General features: G+C 45.7%; 2 protein-coding genes across 2 annotated transcripts in view; one reads left to right on the top strand and one right to left on the bottom strand.

Moving 5' to 3' along the window:
- LOC144136294 (uncharacterized) overlaps positions 1 to 2,240 on the bottom strand; it is a 34,282-nt gene extending 32,042 nt beyond the window's left edge. The window contains exon 1 of the mRNA XM_077668524.1: positions 2,149 to 2,240. The gene's annotated coding sequence lies outside the window, so the exon portion shown is untranslated. The remainder of the gene's footprint in view (positions 1 to 2,148) is intronic.
- A 2,182-nt stretch (positions 2,241 to 4,422) lies between these two features.
- LOC144136293 (uncharacterized) lies at positions 4,423 to 27,731 on the top strand. The gene is made up of 10 exons (XM_077668523.1): positions 4,423 to 4,663; positions 8,220 to 8,341; positions 9,016 to 9,217; positions 11,212 to 11,315; positions 14,872 to 15,074; positions 18,306 to 18,474; positions 20,499 to 20,771; positions 21,512 to 21,656; positions 25,895 to 26,152; positions 27,509 to 27,731. Exons 2-10 carry the CDS (start codon positions 8,222 to 8,224, stop codon positions 27,649 to 27,651), a joined length of 1,617 nt encoding a protein of 538 aa, XP_077524649.1. The 5' UTR covers positions 4,423 to 4,663; positions 8,220 to 8,221; the 3' UTR covers positions 27,652 to 27,731.
- Positions 27,732 to 27,967: the final 236 nt, after the last annotated feature.

Genomic DNA, 27,967 nt, shown 5'->3' with positions numbered 1-27,967 from the left:
TTTCTATCATTACTCATAACACACGATCAGCAAATTCCGGGATGCTTGGCCATGCGCTCGAAAACCTCTAAGCGGAATTTTCACCGTTAAAAAAAACTTACAAAACATGCCTGAACGCAACTCCCGCCATGTCAAGAGGCCACAGACACCAGTCTCTGGAAAAACGTGCACTGTAAAGAGCTATTCTACCATCAGTGAGTCTGCTTATTCTATGCCGTTGTTTATGTGTTGTAAGTGTTCCGGTTTGCAGTATTTTATTCAAAGCATTTGCTTGCGTACTACTTAAGACCGCTATTATCAATAGCTGGAGGTTTTCTACGACCATCTAGGTTGCAAAACTTCAGTGGTGTGTTCTGCATTTATTATGTTGACAAAAAAGAACTTCATAGAATGTTTACTACATTCAAATCATTGTTAATTATTATTAATTGGTTTTTTGGGGAAAGGAAATGGCGCAGTATCTGTCTCATATATCGTTGGACACCTGAACCGCGCCGTAATGGAAGGAATAAAGGAGGGAGTTAAAGAAGAAAGGAAGAATAGGTGCCGTAGTGGAGGTCTCCAAGAAAGGAAGAATAGGTGCCGTAGTGGAGGTCTCCGGAATAATTTCGACCACCTGGGGATCTTTAACGTGCACTGACATCGCACAGCACACGGGCGCCTTAGCGTTTTTCCTCCATAAAAACGCAGCCGCCGCGGTCGGGTTCGAACCCGGGAACTCCGGATCAGTAGCCGAGCGCCCTAACCACTGAGCCACCGCGGCAATACAGTGCGGAAGCATTGTGCTACGTGCAGAAGATTGTGCGGAAGATTTGTGCTACGTAGAAGACGACGATGAGCAGGCAGTGCTGCGGGACGGGGCGCTCGAGCTGGGCCTGCTGCGAAGAGACAAGTGAACAGACAACGGACGATTTTGCTCGGGGTTGGTAGTCATCAAATTAGTGCTCACGCACTAAAAACAAAAAAGATAAGATTGTGATATCAGCACTCATATATATCCAACAGCTAGGGCGGAATAGACCATTTAATAGCATCATGTCCAGGATTCTTGTACATAAATTTTAAATATAAGGCAACTGGTGTGGAAATGTTGAAGGTAATGGTGCATTGTTCTGATTCGTAGAAAAATCTTCCTCTTAAATTTGTCTATCGCTCGCGTTGAGTAGCTAAGACTGCCATAGAAAACCAATGGGGAACGTTTCTGACGATAGCAAAAATGTTAATAGCAAAAAAAAATTAATCTCCGCTCAGAGGAAATCTACTGATATATTGATTGTTATAGTGGACTCTTGCGATATATGAAAAAAAAATGCGTTAAAGTCATTTTCAGGCACAAAAAGCGCTTTCCCAGAATTTCTGCGTAAGAGGAAAAAGTACACGGGTTAAAAAGAAATGCGCAGCGGGTTAACGAAGAGGAAGAGGGAATGAAATACAGCTAAACAAAAAAGGCTCTCGATAACATTGCCGCTCTTAAAAGGAAAACAGAGCATGCTATAGAGACTGCAGGCGTGCTTAACTTCGTGGTAAATATTTCTAGCACCTGCCTGCAGCAAGTGACGGACTCAGCTTAGCTGTGGATTCGTGACGGCACGCGGAAAAGAAGAAAAGACAGCGGTAAGTGATGCACCGTTTGGTCGTATTCCCACGGCTACGCAACGCTGACAACTTGCATAGGACTATCTGACGGAACACTAAAACAAAATCAGTTTTACAAGGGAGTATTCTCAGTGGTTCTATTCAGTGCGTTTCGCATTCTAAGAAACCTCAGGCATATACCCGTAACCTCATTCGAAGTATAATGCTGGCGCCAGTTTATTGGAGCCCCAATATAGGTAGAGCTCCACGCCCAGTAGCTTGCGATACAATATCAAAGCCTCCCAAGGTGGCAGGGCCGAATTCTCATGGCGGACGGCTATGCTTTGATGGAGGTGGAATTAAAAAAAAAAAGAAAACGTCTGTATATATGCTGCGCGACGTGTCGGGTCACGTTAAGGAACGTCAGGCGGCATAAATTAGTTTGAAGCCCTCCAGAATGGCGCCCTTAACAATTCACGTGGCACTTCGTAACGTTATACCCCACATGCCACCAGACCATAATATCGAAGCCGTCCGTCGCTCACGAAGGCTGCTAGCACGAGTGCAGCTTACCATTATCGGCCGTGATGGTTTTGTAGTGCGAAGCATATGTGTCGGATGTTTCCGCCAGCTGCCACTGGTGGCTCCGCTGCGCAGGCGTGCCGTCTACAGCATTGAACGACGCCAGCCTAAATGACTGTGAGCTGACCTGCGTATGAAAGTAGATTTGTCACTGTAAATTCTCCCCAGCTGTGCTGTGTGTCAGTCCAAAGCGGGCACATATGTTGAAGATAGGTCTACGACGTGCTACCAGGCCCGGAATTCAGAAAGCATTTTCGCACGTAGTAAAAACTATGGGGATGCTTTGCGCTCTCTGCAGTTGTTCGTTGTGAATGGCCTATGTAAGGACCCTGTTCGACCACTCGCCGCTCTTCCAAACTGTCACCGCTGCTTATTCGGCCCCTAAAGGGCTGGTGCCCCCCACCTGAGCTTGTCACGTTGCCCAAATTTAATATGGAAGCCTGCAGTGGATGCTCTTGCGGCAGATCGCATAATGTGCACTGCGCTGCTTTACGGGAGACTCCCCGAGCCTTCACTTGCACAACCAGGCACACTTATTCCAACTGATATGTTTAGTATGAAGAGTTTCACCACCTGTTTTAGCGTATAACAAAGGGTGACCATGCAGGTAAAAGATAGGGAATTCAGCCAGCGAAGCACACTTTTATAATGGGCATTCGATAAAACGCTGTAACCAGACGAGCGCAGTTGTCTTCCAAGAATAACACTAACAGTAACCTTCTGAGCTTCATCTTCTACGATCTGACGGCGAGTACTTTCACAAACATACAAGCAACCTTTTTTTTTTGGAACACACCTCATTTGCTAGAGGAATCGCAGTGGTTTGTGTTGTGGGCATCGGTGTCGTGGTTCAGGGGTTCCAGGAAATGCAGCTGAGCTTATGATGATTTATTCAGAACCGCGTTCCCGCATCTCTGTGAGCAAGGTAATGCAATTACAGGCTGATGCTTTAGCTGCCGCCTCATCTAATACCGTCATCACCCAACAGACAGGCGCTGACCAACCATGGACCAGTATACCACTCTTGTGCTGGACATCTACCCGATTGCGCGAACGGTTAACGTTGCTTCTCTGCTCAGATCTTTGTTTGGTGGGTACCTTGTCAGTACATTGTCAGCTTCGGCATATTACGACGCTAAGCGCGAATGCGCGCCGCCAGCCTTTAACACCTCACCCTCCGCCGGGCCGCGTATTTTCTAACCACATCCTGTGGACGCACTCGAGCAGATGACGCAGTCAGACGACATGACGCGTACTGCAAAACCATTCCCGCGCCGAACTGACGGCCAAGGACAGTTGGAAAACTTGCCCCCAGGATGAGATCCCACTTCCGTTGCCGCTTTCATCTCAAAGAGATGCGAGCGCCATCTCTGGGGTTTTGAGAGTACCAAGTTAGTTTTCTTGGTTTTCTTTTCGCCGCCGCTACTGTTGGTAGTAGTAGCTCTATGCTACGCCCATTCGCTGCGCTCGGTTACGTGAGTAGTTCGCTGCATAACTGGTCTACGCTGGCTCGCGCCTCGCATCGTCTGCGCCAGGCGCGGCTGCTTCAAGCCGCGCTCGTCTAAGTATTGCAAAGTTCGCGTGCGCTCTACGCCTGCGGTACAAGAGGCCAGGATGCTCGGGGTTGAGCTTTTGTCTGTAGATCTCGGCCGAAGCTTAAAGCCGTTCTTTCCGCGGTTCCACGCTTCAAAATCAGAGAAACACGACGTGTCGCTTACCCTTCGTAGTTTGGGTTCCTCGTGTGTGTAATATGCGGTTGTGCAAAGTAGACTGTAAACTTTCTGTTATTGATTAGATCACAAAGTTGTGTGTCTGTAAATAAAACCCGGCAGAAGGTTACAAAGACACTAGATGTTTTTTTTCTTTCTTTGTTCTTGCGGCATACGCAGTTTTAATTTTTCTTCAGCCACTTTGTTTTAATGCGTCGAGATGAAATGTAATCGTCCTTCTGGTTGAGGCATTTTCTATAAGTGATCGATACTGAGAGCACGGCAGCTTTACTTCTTAAATGCGTATCTAATACGCATGTGATAAGCTGTTTGCCAACACGTCTTCAACGTGTCTGACAAAGGTTATGGTTTTAAATGCTACTAAGCCGTCTTGTTTCATTAACACGAAAGAGATGAAGCCGCAATTTACGTTTGTATTCATTATAAATACGTTTCTGTACGCACGCGAGTCACCGTCTGCTGAGCTCTTTAAGCTGCAAGTAGCAGACGACGCGCCCATCCCAAAGCGACCGCAGCGCCACCGCCTAGGCGGCAACCGTTTTGGGTCCGCTCTGCTCCCTGGCGCGCCGCAGCAGTTTTCCAGCTGTACTTATCTTGCCGACGCGAAAGTGACGTCACGTAACTGAATCACACGTCTGGGCCTCGTCCGCCTGAGTGCGCCTACGGGATATGTTCCTGCGAAGTATGCGCCCAAGGAAAGCTGACTGAGTCAGTGGAGGCGCAGCGAGCGTCGCAGGCTGCCAGGAATTTCGGAGTGTCGGCGCCGGGTGGACTGGGTAAGGGCGCTGTGCTATCTTGTTTCACCCGCATGCACTAGCGAGCGGGCCGGGCGTTTTCTGTTGCCATGTGGTCAATAGGCGTAAGAGTTGCAAAATCAGTTTGCTCCGTGCAGGCGAGCCGGAAGATACCAGTGTTGCAAATGGCAGGCACAAGGCTCAGCGTCAGCATTGCAGAGCCAACCAGCGTGCCGTATAGCGCACAGCACATGTCGAAGAATATAAATCAACCTGTTTGATGTGGTTTGGAAATGTGAACAAAAAATGGTCCTGTCGCGAACACAAGCAAATGTGAATAGATAAGTGCCTAAAAAACCTGATTATCATGGAATGTACAAGTATGCCTTTGTGTCCCAGCAAATTTATTTAGCCGCGCGGCAAATGCGAGGAGGACTAAGATAATCCTGGTGGCGTTCTACATTGGTGACAAATACAATGCTCTCACAACCACCGTATAGCCATCCCTCAGTAGACAAGTAATCATGTTCATCTCAGGAAGTCACAAGCAAATGAAGGTAGCAGGTGGATATGCGTGTATGCATCAATGACATCCTCTGAAGCCTACGAGACAGTTATCAAACATGCTGGTGCGGCTTAGCTATGAAGCGCTGCTTAACGGCCGCTCTACACCGATTGAGCGTAGTTGAGGAGCAGCTCAGTGATAATAGCGTAGTGAATGCAACAACAAATGCGGGCTCAGACTTCGATTCAATGAGCACAGTTCCGTAGTTAAGTGTTACATCCCCGCAAAGCCTATATAACACTTGTCATGGCTGACAAGGCGCTTGAACGTCACTTTAATTTTCCTGCTGACTATGGCAACCAAGATAAATAACTTAATGTTGCCAAGCATTTGCTTAATATGCACTTCACGCTGCTATGAAAATAAATATAAGCGCAATGATTTTCTGAAATTTTTCTTTCACTTAAATTCACGGTTCGTTATTATGGACATTTCTATCTATCTACAGTTTTGATCGGGAGGCAGGAGTGTCCGTATTAAAAGGTACAACTGTATATACGTTGCTCTTTTGGAGCAGGGTACGCTCCTTCGTACACTTTTTTTTTTTTTGGAGCCACATCAAGTTAAATGCTCATGAACAAGCGTTACATGAATTTGTAAATATTAGTGATTTGTACATTGTGAACCCCCTGAGTCTAAGTTGTGACGGTAATCTTTGTTCGTACATGGAGTTCCTGATGTGGTGATAACATGCCACATTCCAAACTGAACACTACTCCTTTGGCTCCGCCTATCATCACAAGCAGAGAAAGTGGCGGTCAGACACCCAATAGGTGACACAAATATTTACTGATAGCATAGGTGCGCATAACTATTAGGAAATAAAAAGTTAAAGCTGCCATGCACACAAATGTTTTAACACTGGTTGCATAGGGCCGCCGGCACACCAACGTAATCCCAGCGCCCTTCATCATCACAAAATGAAATCCAGGGTTCAACGGAAACCCGTCTGGTCGGGTATGTTCATGGCGGAAAATCTTCAAGCGCCGACCAATCGTTAAAAAGATGACGTTTCGCCCCCGGCTTACGGGGGCCTTGTTCACAATGATCTTCACAATGTTCACAATGTTCTTTCATTGTGAACAAGGCCCCCGTAAGCCGGGGCCGAAACGTCATCTTTTTAACGATTGGTCGGCGCTTGAAGATTTTCCGCCATCATCACAAAATGTACTTTATGAAGTACCTAGAGGCATGCTGGTAGCGGCGCTTCTATTGTCGCGGCAGAAAACAGCCCGATGGTAGTGCAGCCTTAATCGTTTCGCACGCGCAAAACACCGTTTCTGGCAAGGTCAGGTCGCACGCAAGGCAGTTTTCAAGCGCAGTGCACACACGAATCCCGATCAAAATCGATGATGGATACGTCGCGGAAAAATCATCGTGCGCTCGCGCTCACTGTAAGCAGCTCAACGAGTGCGACAAGCCGCACAGCACCAAGTTTGTTTCAGCATTCGGAAAACGCGGAGAACGAAGTGAACTTTACAAGCCTAGACATTTCATTGAGTTGACGGAAAAGAAGTCTTTCGATCGTAGTCACTTTCACACACTGGTAATTCGTTGCGCCCTGCAGCTTAATGTATGCACAGGAAATTCACTGTGAGCAGCTGATACTCGCTGCTGTCCGTGAAGATCCTGGCGGCATTAGGTACACTTGCAATAACCACAAACGTCTACAAATAAACGCACTGTGACCGCCCCCCCCCCCCCCCCCCCCCCACTCTTCGCGCTCAGGACTTGTGTCGGTTTGAAGACCACTCTGTAAACTTAGCATAGGTCATTACAGAACTGAACCTGGGGCAACTGTCGCTCGCCGATGCTGCACACGGCGAAGTTTGCAGTCTCTCTGAACACAACATTCGGCCGATATTACGTTTCGGGGCGTAGTCACCGTCATCTTGGCCTCGCTTCTTTGCTTCGATCCACAGGCGGTCATCTTTGCCTCCGCGAAAACGAGGAGCAAGAGGGGCGTCACACGAAAGCAGCCAAAGCTGCAATCCGGCCGTCACTCGGACCAAAATGCCCGCAGCAAAAAGTTATGTTGAAGCAACGAGGCGAAAATAGCGACCATACAACGACCCCGGCAAGGGCTGAGTCAGCACGGGACATGGATGGGGGCGGAGAGAAAATCACGCGAGTAGGTTATCGGCGTGCCCGCGCCGCTTAGACAAAGTGTGCGTCGCGTGAGAACGGGCTAGAAGTGTGTGCTGTGCATTTTGTCACAAAAGGTGGCTGTTGACAACCGTCTCCATTCGGCAGGCGCGCTGCTCCGCCAAACAACCTATCGGAGACTGCATCGTCAGAACTACGAAAACAACACGTGCGGAGGGAAGGGGGGAGGGGCAGTGACCGCATGTCTTAGGCAAAGGCAGCTGGCAGGAAGGTAGAAACGGTGAAATCTGCTAGTGGAGATGAATTTAGATTGTTTTCCAGACTTTTTTTATTAGCAGGACCCTGGGTCCAAGGTTGTGTAGTGCATCCGTCAAGGGTTGCGGCAACGTCATAGGAGGATTTTTTTTCTTTTACGTCCCTAAGGCGGGTCTCAGTAAATACCCCACTCCTATATATTCCTTATTTGCGAAAGCTATAAAACGCAAGAAAAGTCGGGATACGGGAGCCCCGGCCCGGTCAGTCCAGTCTAGGTAAGGGCTCTGTGCTTGGCACACAATTCTGCAGTACGTAGGCTTTAACTGAAACTCTTAGTCGATAAGTAAGGTCCAGCAGATTTGTTTCTCTAAGTGAGAGTTGTTCTCAAGTCGTAATTTGGACATTTCTCTGTGCGTCGGTGTGCCTGTAACTCTGCCTTGTTGTAAACTGTCTAAAAATATTTCCACATCTTGCGCATCATCGTTTCCTGCTTCCATCAGCGCCGAATCAGCGCGTTTAGAGGGGTCCGAGTCTTTCTGAAGAACGGCAACGAACCATCTTTGCAATTACTTTTCAGTTTGTGGTACTACCTCATGATGCAGAAAAGTTTTAGGAATTTAAGGTAACAAAAAAAAAGCGCTTCTTGGTTAACCATTGCGTTTCCTTTTCCAGAAATGTCTCTTATAAAGGACCGTATTGTGCACTCTCCTTACCCAGACGTCGAAATTCCGGAATGCACGCTTTACAATTTTGTAGCACAAGCTCTGAAGAAACATGGAGACAAGACAGCTTATGTAAGTAATGAGAATGCTTATGCAAGTAATGAGACAGCTTATGTAAGTAATGAGAACCTAGTAATGAGAATGAGGCGGCGCTTCAGCAGTCACGAGTGATCGAAATAATAAAAATGAAATAGAATTAAAATTAAAAGCCATGGAAAAAAAAAGATAGGTGTAACGTTAAGAAACCGGAAGCGGGCAGAGTGGGTGAGGGTACAAACGCGTGTTAATGACATCCTAGTCGAAATCAAGAGGAAGAAATGGGCTTGGGCAGGGCATGTACTGCGAAGGCAAGATAACCGCTGGTCCTTAAGGGTAACGGAGTAGATTCCAAGAGAAGGCAAGCGTAGCAGCGGGCGGCAGAGGTTAGGTGGGCGGATGAAATTAGGAAGTTTGCAGGCATAGGGTGGGCGCAGCTGGCAAAGGACAGGGCTAATTGGAGAGACATGGGAGAGGCCTTTGCCTTGCAGGGGGTGTAGTCAGGCTGATGATGATGATTATGATTATGATGATGATAAAAAGCGTTACATAATTTTGATCCAGAAATAAGAAAAAATTCGCAAACTATGACTTTATAAGTGAATAACCTTTTCATGTCACGAAATGAAAATACCTGAGAGAGTAACCACCGGTAGTAAGAGCATGGCGTTTGATACACTTTATTCGCCCTGTTTTTGCTACACTTGCAGATCGAAGGCACCAAGGCGATTAGTTATGCCGAACTCCTGAAGATGGTGCGTCAGTTTGCGACGGGATTCCAGCAAAGCGGGGTCTGCCGCGGCGACCGCGTCATTCTGGCGCTCAACAACACGACCGACGGAATTATCGCCATCCTCTCGCTCATGCTGTCCGGCTGCGTTGTGTGTTTCTGCAGTGGACCCAGAACAAAACGTAAGGAGCAGAACAGGGTACGCGTTTCAGTTTGCTTCGTGTAACGACAGACCGACGTGTTTGTAGCCATCGAGAAAGGGTACCTAACATTCAACTGAGCGAAATTCAAATCATTGCGATGCACATCCCTCAATGAAGGAGAGGGGGCTGGGAATAGTGCAAACATTAAGCGACGACAGGCAACCACTGATAATTTCTGCTTCACTGCATTATAATTATAGGGACGAGCACGCCTATCGCTGGTACCTGGCGGGAGATTTGATAACCGCGCTGAAGGCCCTTCCGCCTGAATGCAGTCGCCTCAGACCATGCTGAACACTCCAGTGGTCTTGTATATGTGACGGCGAGCTGTCTGTACGAAAATCGCTGTGATGAGGCCTATAACGACAGGTTCAACATCGAAGAACGTGTTCCGCTCTGCGAGACGGAATTTGTACCTCAGACGTCGGTCCGGACATTAGTAAATAGCATGCTCAGTGTCCCCTGCTCTAGTGAGTGCGCGAGCACTCATTCCATGGCGAATCTTTATGGTAGTTTTAATGACGATACTCGCATTATAACAGAAGCCAATGAGAGCCAGGACTGCGACATCCGCTGGTTGCGATACCGTTTTGGTCCTGTTGGTACGCGTGGAGAGAAATAAGTGGCGTAAACTGACCGTAGTGTGATGTCTCGATCGTAAAGGTCCCTGCTTAACAAAACGTGCGACGCCATAGAGCCTTATTCTGGCTGAAGTGACCATAAGCTCCTTGAATCCGACATTGAGCGTATATTAAACTAGTGCAAAAATTTGTTATAGTGTTTAAACCTGAGGAACATTCCCTATAACCTCAAATGATCTTAAGTATCTTTCCGTCGGCGGCGTCACTTGCAACTACCTTCAAAGTACTTTGTCTCCATTTTGGAAATCTCTGCTACGACAGCATATAAATCCTTAGGCACTCATATAACCCGGGAACTGATTGTGCATTTCACATGACGCAGGTTACTAAAGAAGCTAATCGCGCTCAAGGTTATTTTCGGAAAACTTTCACTCAGTATCCCCATTAGCGAAATCACTAACATTTATTCGGCCCAAGCTGGAATATGCATGCACTATTTGGCACACCTATGAAAATAGTTTTTTTTTCAGCAACACTACATTCAGCTAGAAATCAAGAACACAGCAACAAATACTCTTCAAAGGCGGCCCTCTAGCCAATGGCATCGACTGATTGTCGTGACGTCGCGGTTAATGCCATTTTACAAAGGCATCTGACAACCACCTGCGATTTCTCGCCAGAGGATTAACCGCGACGTCATGGGAACTGGTCGATGCCATTGGCTGGAGGGCCTCCTTTGAGGCGCATTCGCTGCTGTGTTCTTGATTTATATCCCACTATAGAAACAGTACAAAAGTGCGCTGCAAGGTTTGTCTATTCGGCCTATTCCTATGACGTAAGTGTCACTGAATGAAAACGTGCGCACCTGACAGTCCTAGCAAACTGGTGTAAAATTTTTAAGACTATGTCTCTTTCATAAGAGCTATTATCATCCACTTCGTGAGTGTGTTATCAGCTACGCCTATCGCATAACCAGCCGCATGAACCGTGAGATGGCTGTCTACCCCCCCCCCCCCCCCCCCCCCACACTCCATGTAACATCCCTTTATTGAGGCCTTTGAAATGCAAACATATAAGTGAATATCTCTCCTTATGTAGCGCACGTAGTCCATTCTCACATTCTTCAGTTTTAAACACCTCCGAGTTCATTTTATTGTTTCTTACATTATCCTTTGTTTTAATTTTCTTAATTCACCTACTTGTTTCCTGCTTGATAAGGAGTAAATTATGAACCGAACATATTGCCATAAGGCGCCTTTGACTGCCATACTCGGTGTGGTCGGTATTTCACGCTAGCCCGTGCAGTGTTTTTCAACGAACCTTCCCATAAAATTTATGGGGAAACAAATGACTGAAACGAAATAAATGCATGCTCCTTTGCTCCATCCACAGAGGAGCTGGTGTATCATGTCAAGGACGCCAAAGCATCGTTTTGCCTGACAGACGACGAGAGTTTGGCATCCATCGTTGAACAGCAGTCTCAGTGCGGCTTTAAGGTAAGCTTCACTCTATTGTCACACTGTTACTATATAGCCGTTTATACAAAAACATTCAGGAACGGACTGAACGGGCTGAAGTCGAAAGGTTCTTCCGCAGGTACAGGATTCGTGATTGGTCCACGCCTTTACACGTTGGCTGTCGTGAATGGCCCGCCCACATAGAAGCAGTTCGTGAATGTCTCTCCACGTCCAAAGCAAATTTCGTATAAGCTCAGTTTACTTCTTGAATACCCCCAGTCGACGCGCACGTGTTACGTGAGGGGAGAAATATCGTAAAGATAAAATACAAGTTTTCTGCAAGCATATGCATAAAATCATGGTCGCTTTGTAGAAATATTGACAGGCACGGGTAGCAACAATGTGACACTGAACTAACTGCAGATAATCCTCACCTGACAGCGCCGACAAACTACGAGAAAAAGAAAGCTAAGCCATGAAACCGCCAGTGGCTCAGTGCGGCGGCTGGCATGCCCGGCGCTTGATGTGGAGCGATTTTCAAGCATTACTAGACAGCAGCGAGAGGCTGCTCATGAGGCGCCGATAATGTGACTCTAGGTTGGCGTTCTTAAGAGAGGAAATGGTGATGTATACATTTATGAAGGCCTTTATGAAGGTTCGGAGTAGTGGCTAGTTCCATTGGCAGAACAGGAACAAAGGCAAGAGCAGTGAGGAGCAGCGCAGCGAGAGGGGCACTCCTTCCTCTTCTATTGGAACATTCTATGGACTCTGAGAGCAGTGCGAAGGTGTATCAGGTGATGTGCCTTCCCAGCATCCCTGCCACAGCCGGCTGAGGCCATGCAAATTTGTGCAAAAATAAGTTTAAGCAAAGTGTGACATGCGTCGTCGAATCGCTCACTACGAAACCGCTAGTAATAGGAGGCTTATAAAGCTGCTTGCTTTAACAAATACTTTATGATCTTTCCGTGTTCGAATGTGAACTACTCACTTCTTCATCCCAGTAGACAGACACATTTTTCTTGACGTATGCCCCAAATTTGGGTTTTTCAATTTTTTTGTGCTGTTACTTAACATTTCAGCGTACATTTCAGTGTCTCCATCACTGCTAGAGCTGCTCGATTGACTGCTCGAACCCGAGCTAAAGCAACTATCACTGCTGTCGTCGCCCCTTTAAACAAGTAAATCCGCAATTTGACGAACCCTCGGCGCCGCCATTGCTGCTGAAACTATGAAAACACAACCAAAATAATAGGATATTACGGGCTTGCGTCACGCGATTTGTTCCCCATTCCGATTCTCGTGCGGGAGCAGCTCCAACTGCTCTCGGCGTCGCTAAACTGCTCCTGTTCTGCTATTGGACTACAGTGTTCCTGCTCTCGTTCGCCTATTGGAACGCAACAACCTCCGAGTAAGCACTTTAAACGCAGTTAAAACTGCTCCTGATCGCCCAATCAAAACCGGTGTAAGTTGTTAACGTGACCACGACATAGCAGTATGTTAAAAGGGACGCTGAGCACAACTCACCTAATTATTGTTCTTAGTAAAAATCGATTTTGTGGCTCTTTCAAGCTAGGTTGACGCTTGTTAGGCAGAAAAAGAAGCATTGATAACTGAGAAAATTGCACGCGAAAATCTTCCCGCCCCTCAGCTCAAACTCAACGTATGCGCCGAGACGGACGGCATTACCACCATTTTGAAGGGAATGGCAGCGCAGCCTAGCCGATGGGATCCGCACACAAAAAACTGTGTCAGTGCACCGCAGTTTACTTGCGAAATCAGGTGGTGGTGGCGACGCGCGTATCCTATTTCTTTAGAAACTGAGGGGCCAAGTGGTCGGCCATAATATACTTAAACGTCGTATTAAGACAACGCGTAGAAAAATCCGGGGCCCCTTAAGCTCCACCTAAGGGCTTCACGCAAAAGTGTTAATGGCCCGTTGAGTAGCCTGGGTTTCTCTTTGCGTTATCACTTCGCAGATACGGACACTTCTCTTTGTTTCATTTCTTAAATAAAAAAAATTGATTTCTAATTTCGTTTTTATTCTTGCAGATTTGAACTTTTATCTTTACCTATTTTTTATTCACTACAAAAAAAAAACACAAAGTCCCTTTGTCCAAGTCCACCGAACATGTCTCTATGGCCTTGGGGTCTGAGTCGCTACCCAAGGGTCCCGGATTTGATTCCCTTCTCGCCAAATTTTCTTTTCAGCGCAATTATTTGCTGCATGTCAAAAGGGCGTTTGAGGCAAGTTACGTCCTTATAATCACAATTTATCTGATGTTTTAATCAATTCCAATTCCACTTAAAGTCACATTCGACGTAGGTAGTCACGTGGTCGTTCTTGATATCACGCCATGCTCCTAGTTAATTGGTCTGCAGCGTGTGACGTCACATCGCTGTCAACCAATGGGAATTTCTTTTTGACACACCGGGGTTGCCGCCGAACGAGCTCTCTAACTTCATCACGCAAAAGGGAAAGACAGGACGGGGCGCCATAAGAGCTCCGTTTTGAGTTAAAGCAGCTTTTTTCTTAGTAGAACGCGACAGTCTACCGTTACAAGCAAACTTGAATTTTTTTATCCGTGTTCCTTTAAATGTCAACTTGAATAAAACTAGTTTCACATAAAAAAACTTTTGTTTTGTTTTCATTGCGTCTCGAGGAAATTCTGGCCATAAAATATTACGACTATAGTTTTAATCAGGTACGAGACAATCGACATGCAATAGACAGTTTTAAATATGGCGGCAAAAAAAAAATGCCAGCCATAATCGCTCACAAGAAGTGATGGATATTTTAGATCTGGAGCCGGAGGCACGTCTGCTCAATGTGGTCCGTGCAACGTCCGAGAAAGGGTTTTAAGCCCATTTTGTTGGGTATAAAAAACTCGAAAGCCCTTGCGCCAAGCCAGTGATTGTATCTGGCCCTGCAGTATAAATCAATAGCGAAATTCGATACATTTAATTCAGAACGCATTTGATGGCGTATGCAAGTCTGGGCGTTTTTATGGCATTTTACACGAAATCGTAACCGGTGCGCAGCATTAAGGTGTCAGTACCGAGCAACGCACGAAATGTGTTCACAGAAGTAGCACGAGAGCTTAAGTCCTGCTCCATTGTTGGCTGCTTAGATGTTATAGCGAGGTGACGACAGCCTTCCTCATATATAACCGGCTCCTGGTTCAGAGAAAACTTCACTTCTTTAGGAATGATGCAAGCAGTGACGGTATGGTCAGCATATTGAGCTGCTTATTGTCTGCTCATTTGAGGGAGATGATTGGTCTTGTCCCCTCTTGTCTTCTCAGGTGTGCACTGAAATATGCACTATTCGATTTAAATACTCACCTTGTTAATGAGAGAAAAGAACGAGACAACCGACCGAGGCGCATATGTCTGGCGTGTCGCTCTTTGTCTCATCCGATCGGCGCTTTTTCTATAATTAAGCATACAGCCCCCGCTAGCCCCACAGCATAACTTAATGAAGTACGATTTTAGTGGAGGCACACCCCCGTTCCCGCAGGCAAACACACTCGCACGTAGTTTAACCACTTTCAGTGTCGTTGCCCACTTTCCGCTCACTTGCGCCTCTCTCTTTCAGAAAATATTTGTCAGCGTGGATGTTCCTGGCTACGTCTCCGTCAGCTCATTCAAGCAGCTCCCAGAGATGGCGTTGGAGACACTCCAGGAAGGCGACACAAAAAAGGCCCTCTGCGCCATCGCCTACACCTCAGGGACAACTGGCGAGCCGAAAGGAGTCATGATCTCGCAGTACAGTTTCGTGGCCTGCATCCAGAACTCGCTGTGAGCCGCCGTCGCTGCGCGCATAATTCTCTCAGCCTAATTATGCAGGCAGGGCAGGCAGGTCTACTTCGAGGGGAACCTGATCGAGTAACAAATAGAAGGGTTCTGCCACTTGAATCATCATACAGCGTTTCCTTCCGGATTGAGCTTTGGCAGCTCTGTATTAAGACAATTACTCTTTTCCCATTTGTTTTGTCTCCATTTGCCTTTTTATTGTTTGTGCACGTTCTTTTTTATCTTTGTGATTATTTCCTTCTCTTTGTTGTTGCTTGTGTAGCCTGTCGTAAGCTTTCAAGTCCGTTTCCTCTGTTGAGTGCCGCGTTTTAACTGTAGTAGCGCAATTGACGCCATCGATCGCACGTTCTGCGAAGCAAAAGATTCTTGCCGCGACATTTTCTAGAAATGAAATGGGATTTACGGTGACTTGGAGGAAAAAAGAAAAAGAAAACTCAGGAGGGAGCCTCTGGGGACTACCTTGAAGCGTAATAAAAAGTAAAAAGGAGAGAGTCGGTCCCTCCGTGATCACACCACGTGATAGCGTACGGTGATATCTACCTCCACTATGCGCGTGCATGCGCGGAGTAGCTCAGCAAACTGGCAGCTCGGCAATAAACCTTCTTGTTGCAGGCGCCCGTGCTATGGGCCGCGCAGACGCGCGCACTTAAACGTACCAATACCGAAACATTATAGGGACTGATTGCAGATTGAAAAACGGGAGAGGGAGTGGATTTATGAACATTTGGCTTGTAAATTGATTTATTGATGGAACAACTTTTATTTCCATCAGAAAAGACGTTTCTCTCCGACCCTGGCACGCAGGCATGGGAGACGGGGAGTTGCGCGTCCGCGGTTAGAGGCTGGCTGGCAGTCCTTGACTGGTAGCGGCCTCTTCCGCGAGATGGATGGTGGTGAGCTGGAGCTCAGGGGCCGGGCTTTTTAGAGGGTCTCCAAGACTTAATTCTCTACTATCAATATTTTTGCCCGGCACGGGAGAATTCGGGCACTCCCAAATTATGTGGTCGAGGGTCTCTCTTGCCCCGCAGTGAGTGCATCGATCATGGTGAAATTGTTAACCATTACAACTTGGCTTGTAAAGGCTGGCCGCGTGACGTCATTCTCCCTCTTGAATTTATTTCCTCCTTGTACAGTAAAGTCATAGCAAAGTTTGGCATAGGCTACAGAGCCGAAACACACCCTCTCTTGCTAGTTTTCTCGAAAACGTATTATATCGACAATATTGGTTATTTAATGCATATTTCGAACTAAGCTACCAACTTTAAACCTTCGAAAGTCAAAGAAAAGAACAGAAAAAGCAAACAACGAATTTTCTAGGCACGTCCTGTTACAAGGTGTCTTCATAGACTTCACCAGCTACACCAGCGACGGAGTGAAGCTTTCGCGGGGAGAGCAATGCGTTACGGACGCTTCTGCTCTGTAGCCTTTACTTCACTGCCAAGAAACTTGGCCGTCGAGTGTAGGAGCGTACTAAAAACAAGAGAGAGATGGGGAGGGTTGTTAAGGGGGACGAGGGCCTTAAAAATGTTTTTCTAATAATGATACCACAATTATAATCTTCTAGGAACATGTATTTATGCCTGCTGATTCCAAAAAACCTCATTTAATTTTATGTATACAAAGCCCCTGTGCACAGATGTAATGTGTTAGGTAACTTTTGGCCGAGAGCTTGCGAGAAATCTTGCTGCCGAAAACCTGCTAAAATGCGTGCCATTGATTTCTCTTGACATGAAGGAATGACAACTGCAATGAAAGTAAAATTATAAAAAATTATTATCCTGTCTGTCATAGAAGTTAACTTAGAGGATTTAGAAATTGTCACTACAGAAATAAGAATGCAAATTTTTCTTTCCGTTTCTGAAGTGATAATTTCACTGCCTTACTACTTAGTTTCTAAGCAGAGTGTTAATTCTGTCCTTACTGCATTCCTTTATGTCAAGAGAAACCAATGACATGTATTTTAGGAAGCTCTCTGCAGCAAAATTTCTTGCAAGCTATCCGCATTTATTAAAGTTACCTAACATATTAATTATGCGCAAGTACTTGACTCGTATAAAATGTAATTACATATTTCGAATCAGCAAGCAAATATAAATGTTCCCGTGAAGATTGCATAATTGTGTCTTCATTAATAACTTTTTTATAAACCCTCTGCACTCCCCTCCCCCCAAAGAACTTTTGTTATTTTCACCTTTCCCACTGTGGCCATCTCCATACATTTACGGAATACACAACTTATTCTTCTCGAGTTACTTGTAAGAAATGCGTTCGGTTTACTTAGTTCGTACGCGAATTATATGCGCCCGCTTCATGACCTCATATTATTTTGTAATGCCCTTTGCTGCAAAAATGATTTCGTAAAGCACAGGCACGACTTGCTGTCATAAAAAAAAAGAATTTATTGGAACTGAGGAACGGCAGTTCTGGCCTGTGCTGAAAGCAAATTCGCTCCTTTTCAACATATTGCAAAGATACCACCTACAGTCAGTTGCACGCATGAAGGATTTTTGATAAGCCAGCCAAATTAGTGACTTCTTCACCACGCGCTGTCGGAAAATACGATAGAGCTGGTCCCAAAATACGACAAAAAGTCCTGTCGCCCTGTCGTTACGACAAAATTTTGTGTATTATTGCGAAGCTGTTTGTTGTCACGACAGAACGGGCTCTGTCGTTACGACAGGTGACTGCACTATACTACGAAAAATCTGGTTGTTTTATTTTCTAGTTCAAAAATATACTACAGGAAAATTTGTTGTGACAACAGACAATTTTCTGTTGTGTTTTTGGATAGGGCCGAGTTAATTGTATTAATTATGCTCTTCATCTTGTCAATAATGGCATGCCTTTGAAGTTTTAAAGGTTGCTGCAAGCAATTAAAATAGGTATTGCATTGTCTTTAATGCAAGGAGATAGAGTGAGTGGAGGGAAATCAAAGGAGTAAGAGAAAATATATCTGCCTGTTCAAGAAAATCTGTGTTAGAATAAATATGGCAACAGCTCTGGGGACCGCTGGAAACAGATAAAATATTTGCAGCACAGTGCACAGAGCAAATCTATTCTGGTAGCAGTTCTGACGACCACTCGAAAGGAAAATATTTATTGCGATGGGTAACAGTTATGATGGCCGATAGAAACAAATGTTCCCAGTTCCGCTGTTACTCTGAGGTGATTTCGGTCAACTGTTCGCCCTACAAGTCGATATAATATTTATTTCAGTGGCATCAAGTGTGTGGAAAAAAGCGACATAGCTATGGTCCTGTGGGTTCTCATCTCGATCAGCTCCATCCGGATCTTTCTGAACTTAATGGTGCTTGGCTGCACCACTGTGGTGGTCAAGCCGAAAAGCGGAAGTAAGAAGCTCATGGAAGAAATCAGAAGACACAACGTGAGACTCCATTCTTTCTTCTTTTGCTAGCAGAAGCGCAAAATACAACGTGAGGTAATTATATTAGTAATTAAAGTTCTTGAAAATTAGCCATAAATAAAACCAAACGCACTTTTTGTGACCTCGCGGTACAAATATTCAAGTCACACACTCAACTGCCACGTTAGCCCACATGTCCCGTTAGAGCGTAATAATGAGCTCTTGAGTTACTTTTTGCCGATAATTAGAGTATTTGTCGAAATTAATTACTTTTAGGACAAAGCTTCCTTAATTAAACAGCTACTGATATCCCTTGTGCACGTAGTAGCGGCCGAAGATAATCCGGGTGCACGTCGACATTTGGCAAGATCACACTCACGGTGTACTGCACTGAAGGTTGTTTACATATAGCGTCGAGTCTGGGCCTCTTTCAGAAAGTCATGGGTTAAAAAGGCAGCGATATTTTTTTGGTGAAAAGCAAAAAGTTGAGGGGAAAAATTAATCATTTTCTATATTCCGAAATGTCAAAAGAAGCCAGTACAAATAATTTTTGCCAATTACAATATTTTTAAATGAGTGTAAACGTCGACCTAGTTTATCTCATGGTAAAATCTAAGAGTAAGAACATTAAAAGCTGCTGGGAATACACCGAAAAGCCCTCATTACATAGCCATTACATAGAGGAGACCCAGGCCATGGTGACCCGTAAAAAAAAAAACAGATCACAATAACAAGCTTCGTAAAAATAGTTAATGAACACCTCATTGAATTACTTAATCTTCTCGCTTTCTTGAGAGAGGGCATTTTGTAGAATATCAGCCGGGCTAAAATGGACATTTATTTTCGTACTTTTTAAACATCCATTCAGTGTAGTTTTATTCTTACGCTGCACAAATTAGGGCCCGCATCGCACTATTTGCAAATCTTCCCTTGCGTCTGTAACAGTATGAATCCTCGCTTGAGAAAATGTGATGTGCCCTCTTTTTACTTTTTGGGAGGATAACGCAAGGCGGGAGGGGGAGAGTGGCAGCTTATCTTCTTGGCTATCGCTTCATTCACTCTGGTCAGCCGTGAAGTGGGCACTTCTGAGCACTTAAGTTCCGTAACCGCAGTTATTGCGACCGAGAAAGCCATCTATGCCAGGTAAGTTTGTATACAGCGCGGTGCAACGTTCATAGCGAAAGAAGCACTAAGGATGAGAATGGAACACTGTACTGGTGGCCGAGTGGTTTGAGCATTAGCCTCACATGCGGGAGGTGCGGGGTTCGAGCCCAAGTGCTGCCGAGTACCCACCGATGATACCATACGGACACAAGCTTTTCTCTGGCATGGTGCTGGGCTTATCTGGGTTGAAATGCTTGGAAAATGGGTCTATGATCTCATTTGGTATAGACGAAAATACGTTGTGCCATGGCACACTTTGGTCAAAGCTGCGCTTGCACTATAAAAAAATCGTCATCATTATCATCATGGCGTGGGTGTAGTTAGGGACTGCGTTAGGGAGTGCGTTAGGGACTGGTTGGACTGGTACCCTTGACTTTGTTTTGTTGTTGTGACCTTTTATCTTTTTGAATATCTAACAAATCACTTGCATTAATGTGCCCTTTTTTACTGACCCTTGTGTGCAACCTCAGGAGGGTGGAACTTTGGGCAATTTGGTCAGATATGTTGAAGGAAGGGAAGCGCGACTTTACACAGCACTGGAGAAAAAATGCAGGCGGGACAAGCTCTTTGAAGCGATGAGGCTGGCACAGAGGCTACACTGCTGAGCGCTCGTCCTGCTTGCATCTTTTCTCACGTCTTGTCTAAAGTCGCGCTTCTCTTCCTTCAACATGAGTATAACCACGGTTGGGAGCTTCTACACATTAAGCTAGGGGAGTTCCCCTCTTTCCTGATAATATTTTATTGATAAGTTTCAAAATAAACCCACTGACATACCGTCCTCTTTCGAGGGGAGAACGCCACAGCGACAGTAGTGCACACGCAAATAAGCGAGGTTTATGGTCGGAGCATTGTGGTCGTTACCACGGGGCCGCTCTCGGCAGGTGTCGATCGTGTGTGCCTCGGCGTCACCGATGTCGAACCTGGCCAACGACGCCCACAGCCAAGGAGAGAAACTGCCCTGTGTACGGCGGACCTGCAGCATCGGCGGTTCGCTGCTGCCGTCTACGGTGGAGAAGATGCGCGACGTTTTCCAGCTGGTGTCGCTTGCGCACGTCTACGGGCTCACCGAGGCGGCAGGCAGCGTTTTGGTGCCACCAATCGACGCCCTGGCAGTGCCCTTCCTTGGCTTTGCTTGCCCCAACGTCGTCGTCAAGGCAAGGGAGCTTTTTTTTTTTTTGAAAGTGACACATCCCCAGCAAACCTTTGCCTGGTGTAGGAGAAATACGCTTCGAGCTAAAAAAAGCCCGCCCTTTTCGCCCTCCGCTGGCGCGAAGAAATGTCACTGTGCAGCCCACATACAATGGCGAACCCTCGCGCTCTCTCCTACCACCGTCTCATTGCCCAGCACGAGTATTTGAATGCGGTTTGCGATTACGGCGAGGCAAACTCCATTTGTTCAAGAAAAAGCCCGGCCTACAGCTTCCGTGTAGAAAGGAGGGAATCTTTATGCGCCCGCAATGTCTCTACGCAAGGAGTTGTCTCGATCTGTGCGAAGACAAACCTTCTTGTCGAAAAGCAAGTCTGTGGACTGAGGCTTTCCTTCTGCCGCTTCTTCCATTTCAAGGGGGATAATGTTCCAGGCTTTGTCCGAGACGGCTGCGTAGGAAACTCTAGAACGAATCGATACCACCAGAAGAGTTTGGCATTGTCTCCTTGTTTACGACCTATACGAAGACAAGGCATGCACGAAGGCCTAAAAACAACATCTTGCTAAATATGGCTGTAGGTGCACGAAGTTCTCTGTGCTTTTAATACACTGGTGATCAGCCGGTCTTTAAGACGTCGTCTGTGGATGTTGTAAGCGTTTAGCTGTCAGCAGATATTCCGCACGAAGACACCCTTTAAATACTGCCTCAGTCCCTCTGTTTTCTTCTTTCATACCCTTACTGCGCAGGTGGTAGACACTGAGACACGAGCACCACTTCCAGAAGGCAAAGGTGGCGAAATCTGCTTCAAGATTCCGAGCGTGATGATGGGCTACTTGAACAAGCCAGAACAGACCCGGAAGGTTATTGACTCCGAGGGATGGGTTTCGTCGGGTGAGCACAGATACATGACTGCGCAATTCTTTGCGCATCATGTGTGTCATCATCTTGGAAATTATTTGATTAAGGCGCAATGCGAAGCTAAAACTATTTTTTTTTGTTCATGGTAGGATTCTTAGTAAAGTCACTCTGTGAGTGTGCTTTTCTATGATGAGCCCCAATATCTATTAAAGTTTGAATAGCACAATTAGAATTTCAGTTATGAACTGTTTTGTGATTTTAAATGGGAGAGGCCATTCGGTGAAATACATTAAATTATTCGAACTATTCACATAACTGAATCACTCAAGATTCTCTTTATGCGATGATGCCCTTTTTACACTAGCCTCAATGAAAAAACATTGGTGCACATTCTATGAACAGAACGCTCAAAACGGGCTGGCTGGTATTTTGAGATAGAGACTATTTAACTTTATTAGATAATGTAAAAACTAGCAAAAATGCCACCACCGGACATGTCTTCTTCCCAAATAAATTCACCCCAAGCTCATTTCAGTCGCCAAAGGCCAACCAGAGAAAAAGCCCGTAACGCAGAGACGGTATTTGTAAAATCACGAACGTATAAAAAGAGGCTTGAAGTCGGTGGGCACTTATTGAGTCACAGGAAATCGAGTCGTGGGAAAACGCCTGTGGCTTTGGCTGCACTAATGTGCTGTCATGTTGAGAGCTATTAAACGAAAGGGCGCGAAGCGAGCTTTCGAATGGTTGCGCAAGAGGGGGGCGATAATAATAATAATAATAATTGGTTTTTGGGGAAAGGAAATGGCGCAGTATCTGTCTCATATGTCGTTGGGCACCTGAACCGCGCCGTAAGGGAAGGTACAAGGGAGGGAGTGAAAGAAGAAAGGAAGAAGGAGGTGCCGTAGTGGAGGGCTCCGGAATAATTTCGACCACCTGGGGATATTTAACGTGCACTGACATCGCACAGCACACGGGCGCCTTAGCGTTTTTCCTCCATAAAAACGCAGCCGCCACGGTCGGGTTCGAACCCAGGAACTCTGGATCACTAGTCGAGCGCCCTAACCACTGAGCCACCGCGGCGGGTGGGGGGGGGGGTGGGGGGGGGGGGTGGGGGGGGGGGCGTTCAAACAGCAGTTTCGAAATCGCGGTCGCGTCTAGTGGAACGTCATTTCGAAGCTCGCGCTTCGTTTTTCATCCGCGCGAATCTCCCAGTGTTCGTTTTTTGCACTTTAGGACCTTTTCGAGCTTGGGTGTCCTGCGCAGATAAAGTTTAAGCATATATTCTATGAAAGACTGTTTTCCTAAAAATCGAATTTCTCGCGATTTTTTCTGCGATCTCAAGACCCGCGTCCCCATTTTAGTGTAGGCAACGTCGTTTAAATCAACTGGCCTTGGACAATACAATCTGCCCGCGACTGCATTAAGTTACTGGCGGGAGTTCATCCCTTTTTTACTAATGTGTAAGCTTTTGTTTTGAACAAATTATGACTGAAAAATGGCGTTTGAAAGATCCTAGAGTTCCTACCTTGACTACTACGATAAAGCAGCAAATGTAAAAGTCTTGCTAGCTGGACCTAGCCGCGTTGATCCTATGGCTTGGAAATTTGCAATGTGAAATGCGAATTTGCGATGTGAAATGCTAGCGTGCGATAATTTTATGGGATGCTGGGCAACTGTTTCCTTTCCTGAAGAAAATGGCGAACTTTCAGCTTTATTTTTGACTTGTGCTTCGCAAGCGTTTCGACCAACAGATACTGGGTGCAGAACTAGAACCCAGAATTCAAGCACCGGAGTGCAGAAATGTTTTCGCATGTCGCAAGCAGTTGAGACATCATGAAAGCCCATCAGCATATAAGCTGCATATTTGATTTCCCTTCTTGGTGCCAGTACTGATCTTCATTTAGTTATTATTTATTCAAATTCAGACACTGACAGTTGCCGTTATAGAAAGGGCGAAAGGTGGCTCAGGAAGCCGTCTGACCGGGCTATGCGCACGACTAGCAATGCAAAATTTACCTTCTTGCAATAATAAGCATACCAAGCTATATCTTAAGACATCAAGGATGCTGATGTAAAAATTACACCTGCAGTGAAATGAAAAGTCCATTCGACTTCCACATGACTGTCGACGACGGTGATAGCTTTGTAGAATACATAAACTACAAAAACGTTAGCGCCAACATTTTCATTTGACGAAAATAAAAGGAATACTTATACAAATTATATAATTTTTAATGATGCCACTCAACTGGCATACTGTATGAGTTCAGTTCAATTCAATTCTGTTTTATTCAACATCTTGAGGATGTTGGGTGCGCCGACAAAAAGCCAGAGAAAAGGCTTGACAAGGGTCGACGCACCCTACAATGACTTGACAGCAGCATCAGAATACATTAATAACAGAATCACTACATGGATATGGAAATAAAATAAAACGGCAAGTAAGCACACAGGAAAGAAAATACAAAATAATAAGTACAAATCTCAGTTCCACAAAGTGCTGACGGGTTTGTACATCAATTTAGATGCCTTATTTAATGAGCACAGAGGAGTGTACGAAAGCATTTGGCGACCATAATTCGTTCGAGTTTTCGGCACGAACCATGTGAAACCAGTACGGGTGGCATACTTCAGTTCTTTACATTTTAAGTCCGACAGGTCCACCGTAAATAGATTATTTTTTCTAATACTTGTTTTATACCACCTCAGTAGTATAGATTCAAAGACTTGGGGAAGGGGGGTGATGCGAAGCGATGCAAAAATCGGTTCCGTATGTTCAAAACGTGAAGCATTAATAATATTTCGAACAATTTTCTTTTGTAATAAATGCAGCTGTTTGATATTCATAAATGATGTTGTTCCCCAGGCTAAAATACAATAGTTAGCAACAAAGGAAAACAGTGCGTTGTGCAGCATAAGCTTATAATATGCTTTGGAAAGAGGTACCGCAGTCGGGACACAATACCAATCATCTTGGACAACTTGTCCCTAACTTTTTCAACGTGTTCATTCCATGATATATATTCATTAAAAAGTACTCCTAGGCTTTTGACCGTAGGAATTATTTAAACGAATGAGGAACTCATTTTAGATGAATTTGTGAAACAGCAGGATACTTATTACGAGGTCTAAAATACGGCTTTGCTTTTTCCTGTGTTTATGGTCAGTGAATTGGACTCAGACCATTCGTGAAGTTTCTGCAAACGATCTGTAGCTTGCTGTTCAACATCTCGCACATGTGCTGCTCGGAAAAATAGAGTGGTGTCGTCTGCATATATGACAAACGTTGGAAGATTACTTATACAGACTATGTCGCTTACATAAAGAAGGAAAAGCAGCGGTCCCAATATACTGCCTTGCGGCACACCAGAAGACAGATGTATAAAATTTGATGACTCGTTGTCTAGTGTTACTTGTTGGACACGGCAACTAAGGTATGATGTAATTATTTGATGAAATTTTCCTCGAAAACCACAGTCTTCGAGCTTCGCCAACATTGTGTTGTGATTGATGCGATCGAACGCTTTCGAAAAGTCAATCAAAATGCCAAGAGTGAAAAGTTTCTGTTCAAAGGACTCTAGAATTTTGGGATAGAAGCGCAGATTCTGTAGATAAGTTTTTTCCTGAAGCCATACTGGCTAGGCGTTAGTATATTACATTTTTCGCAGAAACCGGACATTCGATTGTATATTTTTTCAAAACACTTCGAGAAAATGGGGAGGATAGAAATTGGGCGATAATTGGATAGGTCATTTTTGTCACTACCCTTATGAACAACGGTTACTTTGGCAATCTGAAATCGTCGTGGAAACACCGCATGTTCGAGGCAGCAATTAAAAACGTGCTCTAAAACTGGGCTAATTACATCGGCTACATATTTTATTGGTTGGAGTTTAAGATCGTCTATGTCCCGCGACCTGCTGTTACGGAGAGTCAGAAGGTAAGTTTTGATTTCATTGGCGTCCGTTGGCATCAAGAATGCAGTGGAAGAAACCCGCGAGTCGAGGAAGTTGATATACTGGGGTCCGTGGTTGCCATCTACCAGTGACGCGAAGAAATAATTAAATTTTTCTGCCAAAAGTTTCCCACTGACTGCACTTCTCCGCTTGCTGGCGAAAGGCGTTCAATGGCAAACAAGTTTCCACAATACCAGTTAGGTCAGGGCAGCAATTCAGGAATTTGCCAGCTTAGCACCTGCGTTGTGTTCCATGTTTGCAACTTGCGTGCATGCTCATCTTCCCAGCTGTTGGCTAATTCTCCGCCCTCGGCAGGAGACTGCGGCTACTACGACGCTGAGGGCCGTGTCTTCTACATCGACCGGCTTGTGGACACGGTGAAGTGCATCGGCTACCACGTGCCCACGGCGGAGCTTGAGGAACTCATCGTGACCATGCATGAAGTGCGCGAGGCCGCTGTGGTGGGCATACAAAACACAGCATACCAGGACTCGCCGGTCGCGTTCGTCGTGCTCAAGGAGGGCGTAACTGCGGGCCAGCCCCTCGCGCAGAGGATCAAGAAGCACGTGGCGGGTGAGTGGCTGCCCTTGTGGCGTAGCTTCCCGTAGCTTGGAAAGGAGAATGACAAGACAAATCATGTTGCTGCTTCTCCAGATTTAGTCTTAACATTATCACTAAATGATATTGCGCGTTAGTTGGTACACTGAAAGCACTTACGCAGTGAAGAAGGCAAATACTTGCACCCCGTCCAGAAACTCTAGGAGTGAAGTGCAAGCTGCGAGCTCGAGGCGACGGTTTCCACACGCGTATGGTCGCCTGATGAGGACGACACTCGTGGAAGTCTTCCCCTACTTTTCGTAAATTCGGCGTGGTCGATATAGACGATTTGTTTCTTGTCTAAGTCTCGTTTTTCGCGCGCTGCGTTACCGAAGAGGTTAAAGTTCTCGTATTCCTTCGGAAGAAGCTGTCCTTTGGTTCCAAGTCCGCTCGTATACCTAAGTCGATATGTGATGAGCTTTGCCGACAATGGTTTTGCCGACAATGACAAACGAACATTACCAAGGCGGGCAATACCAAACTAGTTTTCCTGTAATGTTAACGGTGTTATTTGCTCGCGTCGTTATTTCCAAACTTCGGACCAACCGAACTGGAACAAGTGGCTATCGCTCGTCCAGAAATTCTCCTGGATCTTGCTGTTTGGTTCTCGCAGCGCGGTATGATCGAAAGGGATAATTTATATTGTGGCAAACAGTTAAAGTGTGCATTCTAGAGCTTTTACTTAATCACAGTTAGAAATTCTAGTAATTATGCTTATTTGAACCTCATGCTGGCAAATGAGAGGGCTAATTGGAGAGACATGGGAGAGGCCTTTGCCCTGCAGTGGGCGTACTCAGGCTGGTGACGGTAATGAACCTCATGCAAGTAATGTTGTGAAGTTTACGCCAGCTGGCCGAAACATTCGTTGGAGCTTACTTTTATCAAGCGCGAACGGCTTTTTCAGAATGTGATTAAAGTTCACCTGTTCGTACGTCACAAGCAGCAGCCGAGATCCTCCTTTAGGCAGAAGGACAAAATTACAGCAAAAGCGGCCCCTTTCCACCAGGCCTGTAGAAGAAAAAACATTTGAGTCGAGTGCACTCGTATACGTCCTGCACAGTACTTGCCTGCTTGTATCGTATGTTGGCTCAAGCGCGTAACTCTTCCAGGTAAAGCAGATTGACTACAGTGTGTTACCTCGATCAAGACAGCAGTCAATGTTCAGGCACTAAAGATTTTTGTGTGCTTGTGTGTGAGCGTTTGTGGGTGGAACTGAGAAGCATTATTAAAGCTTGGTGGGACTTATCAGCTCCAGAGATTAGGTTCTGCTTATGGGTTTTGATGAAGACCTGTCACAATTGTCTTTTTTTTTGCTTTTTGCTCTCCTGGTAGAACGTTCTCCCAAGCACATGCATCTCTACGGTGGAGTCGTATTCCTCGAAAGCCTCCCGAAGAACAACTTAGGAAAAGTGCTCAAGAAGGACCTCAGAAAAATGGCCGTGGATTCAAAAACACAGAGGCTGTGCGTGGAGTGAACGTCGTGAAATTTTATTTCTGTTGGGGCTTGGCTTCCAACGCCTGACTGTCTGAAAATAACAGTGTGCACTGCAAGATATGGCGCATTTTTCGTGCTCTTTCTTGTGCTTTTGGTTTTACTGGATTTTCTTGCACGTGAAATGAGTAGTCTGCATGAAACACAGTGGCATGAAGAACTACGTACAATTGCTATGAAAATAATTGCGAACAACTCGGCGCCTACGCGCTGCACTTTTCGAACCTCTTTTCAACGCGCGTTTACCTGGGCAACAAGAAAAGGACGTCAGGGTCGCCTTAGAATGTATCATGGACACC

The sequence above is a fragment of the Amblyomma americanum genome, chromosome 6 (assembly GCF_052857255.1).
Source record: "Amblyomma americanum isolate KBUSLIRL-KWMA chromosome 6, ASM5285725v1, whole genome shotgun sequence".
In the NCBI taxonomy this organism is placed as follows: domain Eukaryota; kingdom Metazoa; phylum Arthropoda; class Arachnida; order Ixodida; family Ixodidae; genus Amblyomma; species Amblyomma americanum.
Note: the sequence above shows the minus strand (reverse complement) of the source record. Positions and strands in the feature narration are given on the sequence as shown.

Coding starts and splice junctions, on each gene's coding strand:
- LOC144136293 (XM_077668523.1), top strand. CDS start 8,222: ATGTCTCTTATAAAGGACCGTATTGTGCACTCTCCTTACCCAGACGTC. Junction 9,218..11,211: donor CAGTGGACCCAGAACAAAAC/GTAAGGAGCAGA, acceptor CTCCATCCACAG/AGGAGCTGGTGTATCATGTC. Junction 15,075..18,305: donor GCCTGCATCCAGAACTCGCT/GTGAGCCGCCGT, acceptor TATTTATTTCAG/TGGCATCAAGTGTGTGGAAA.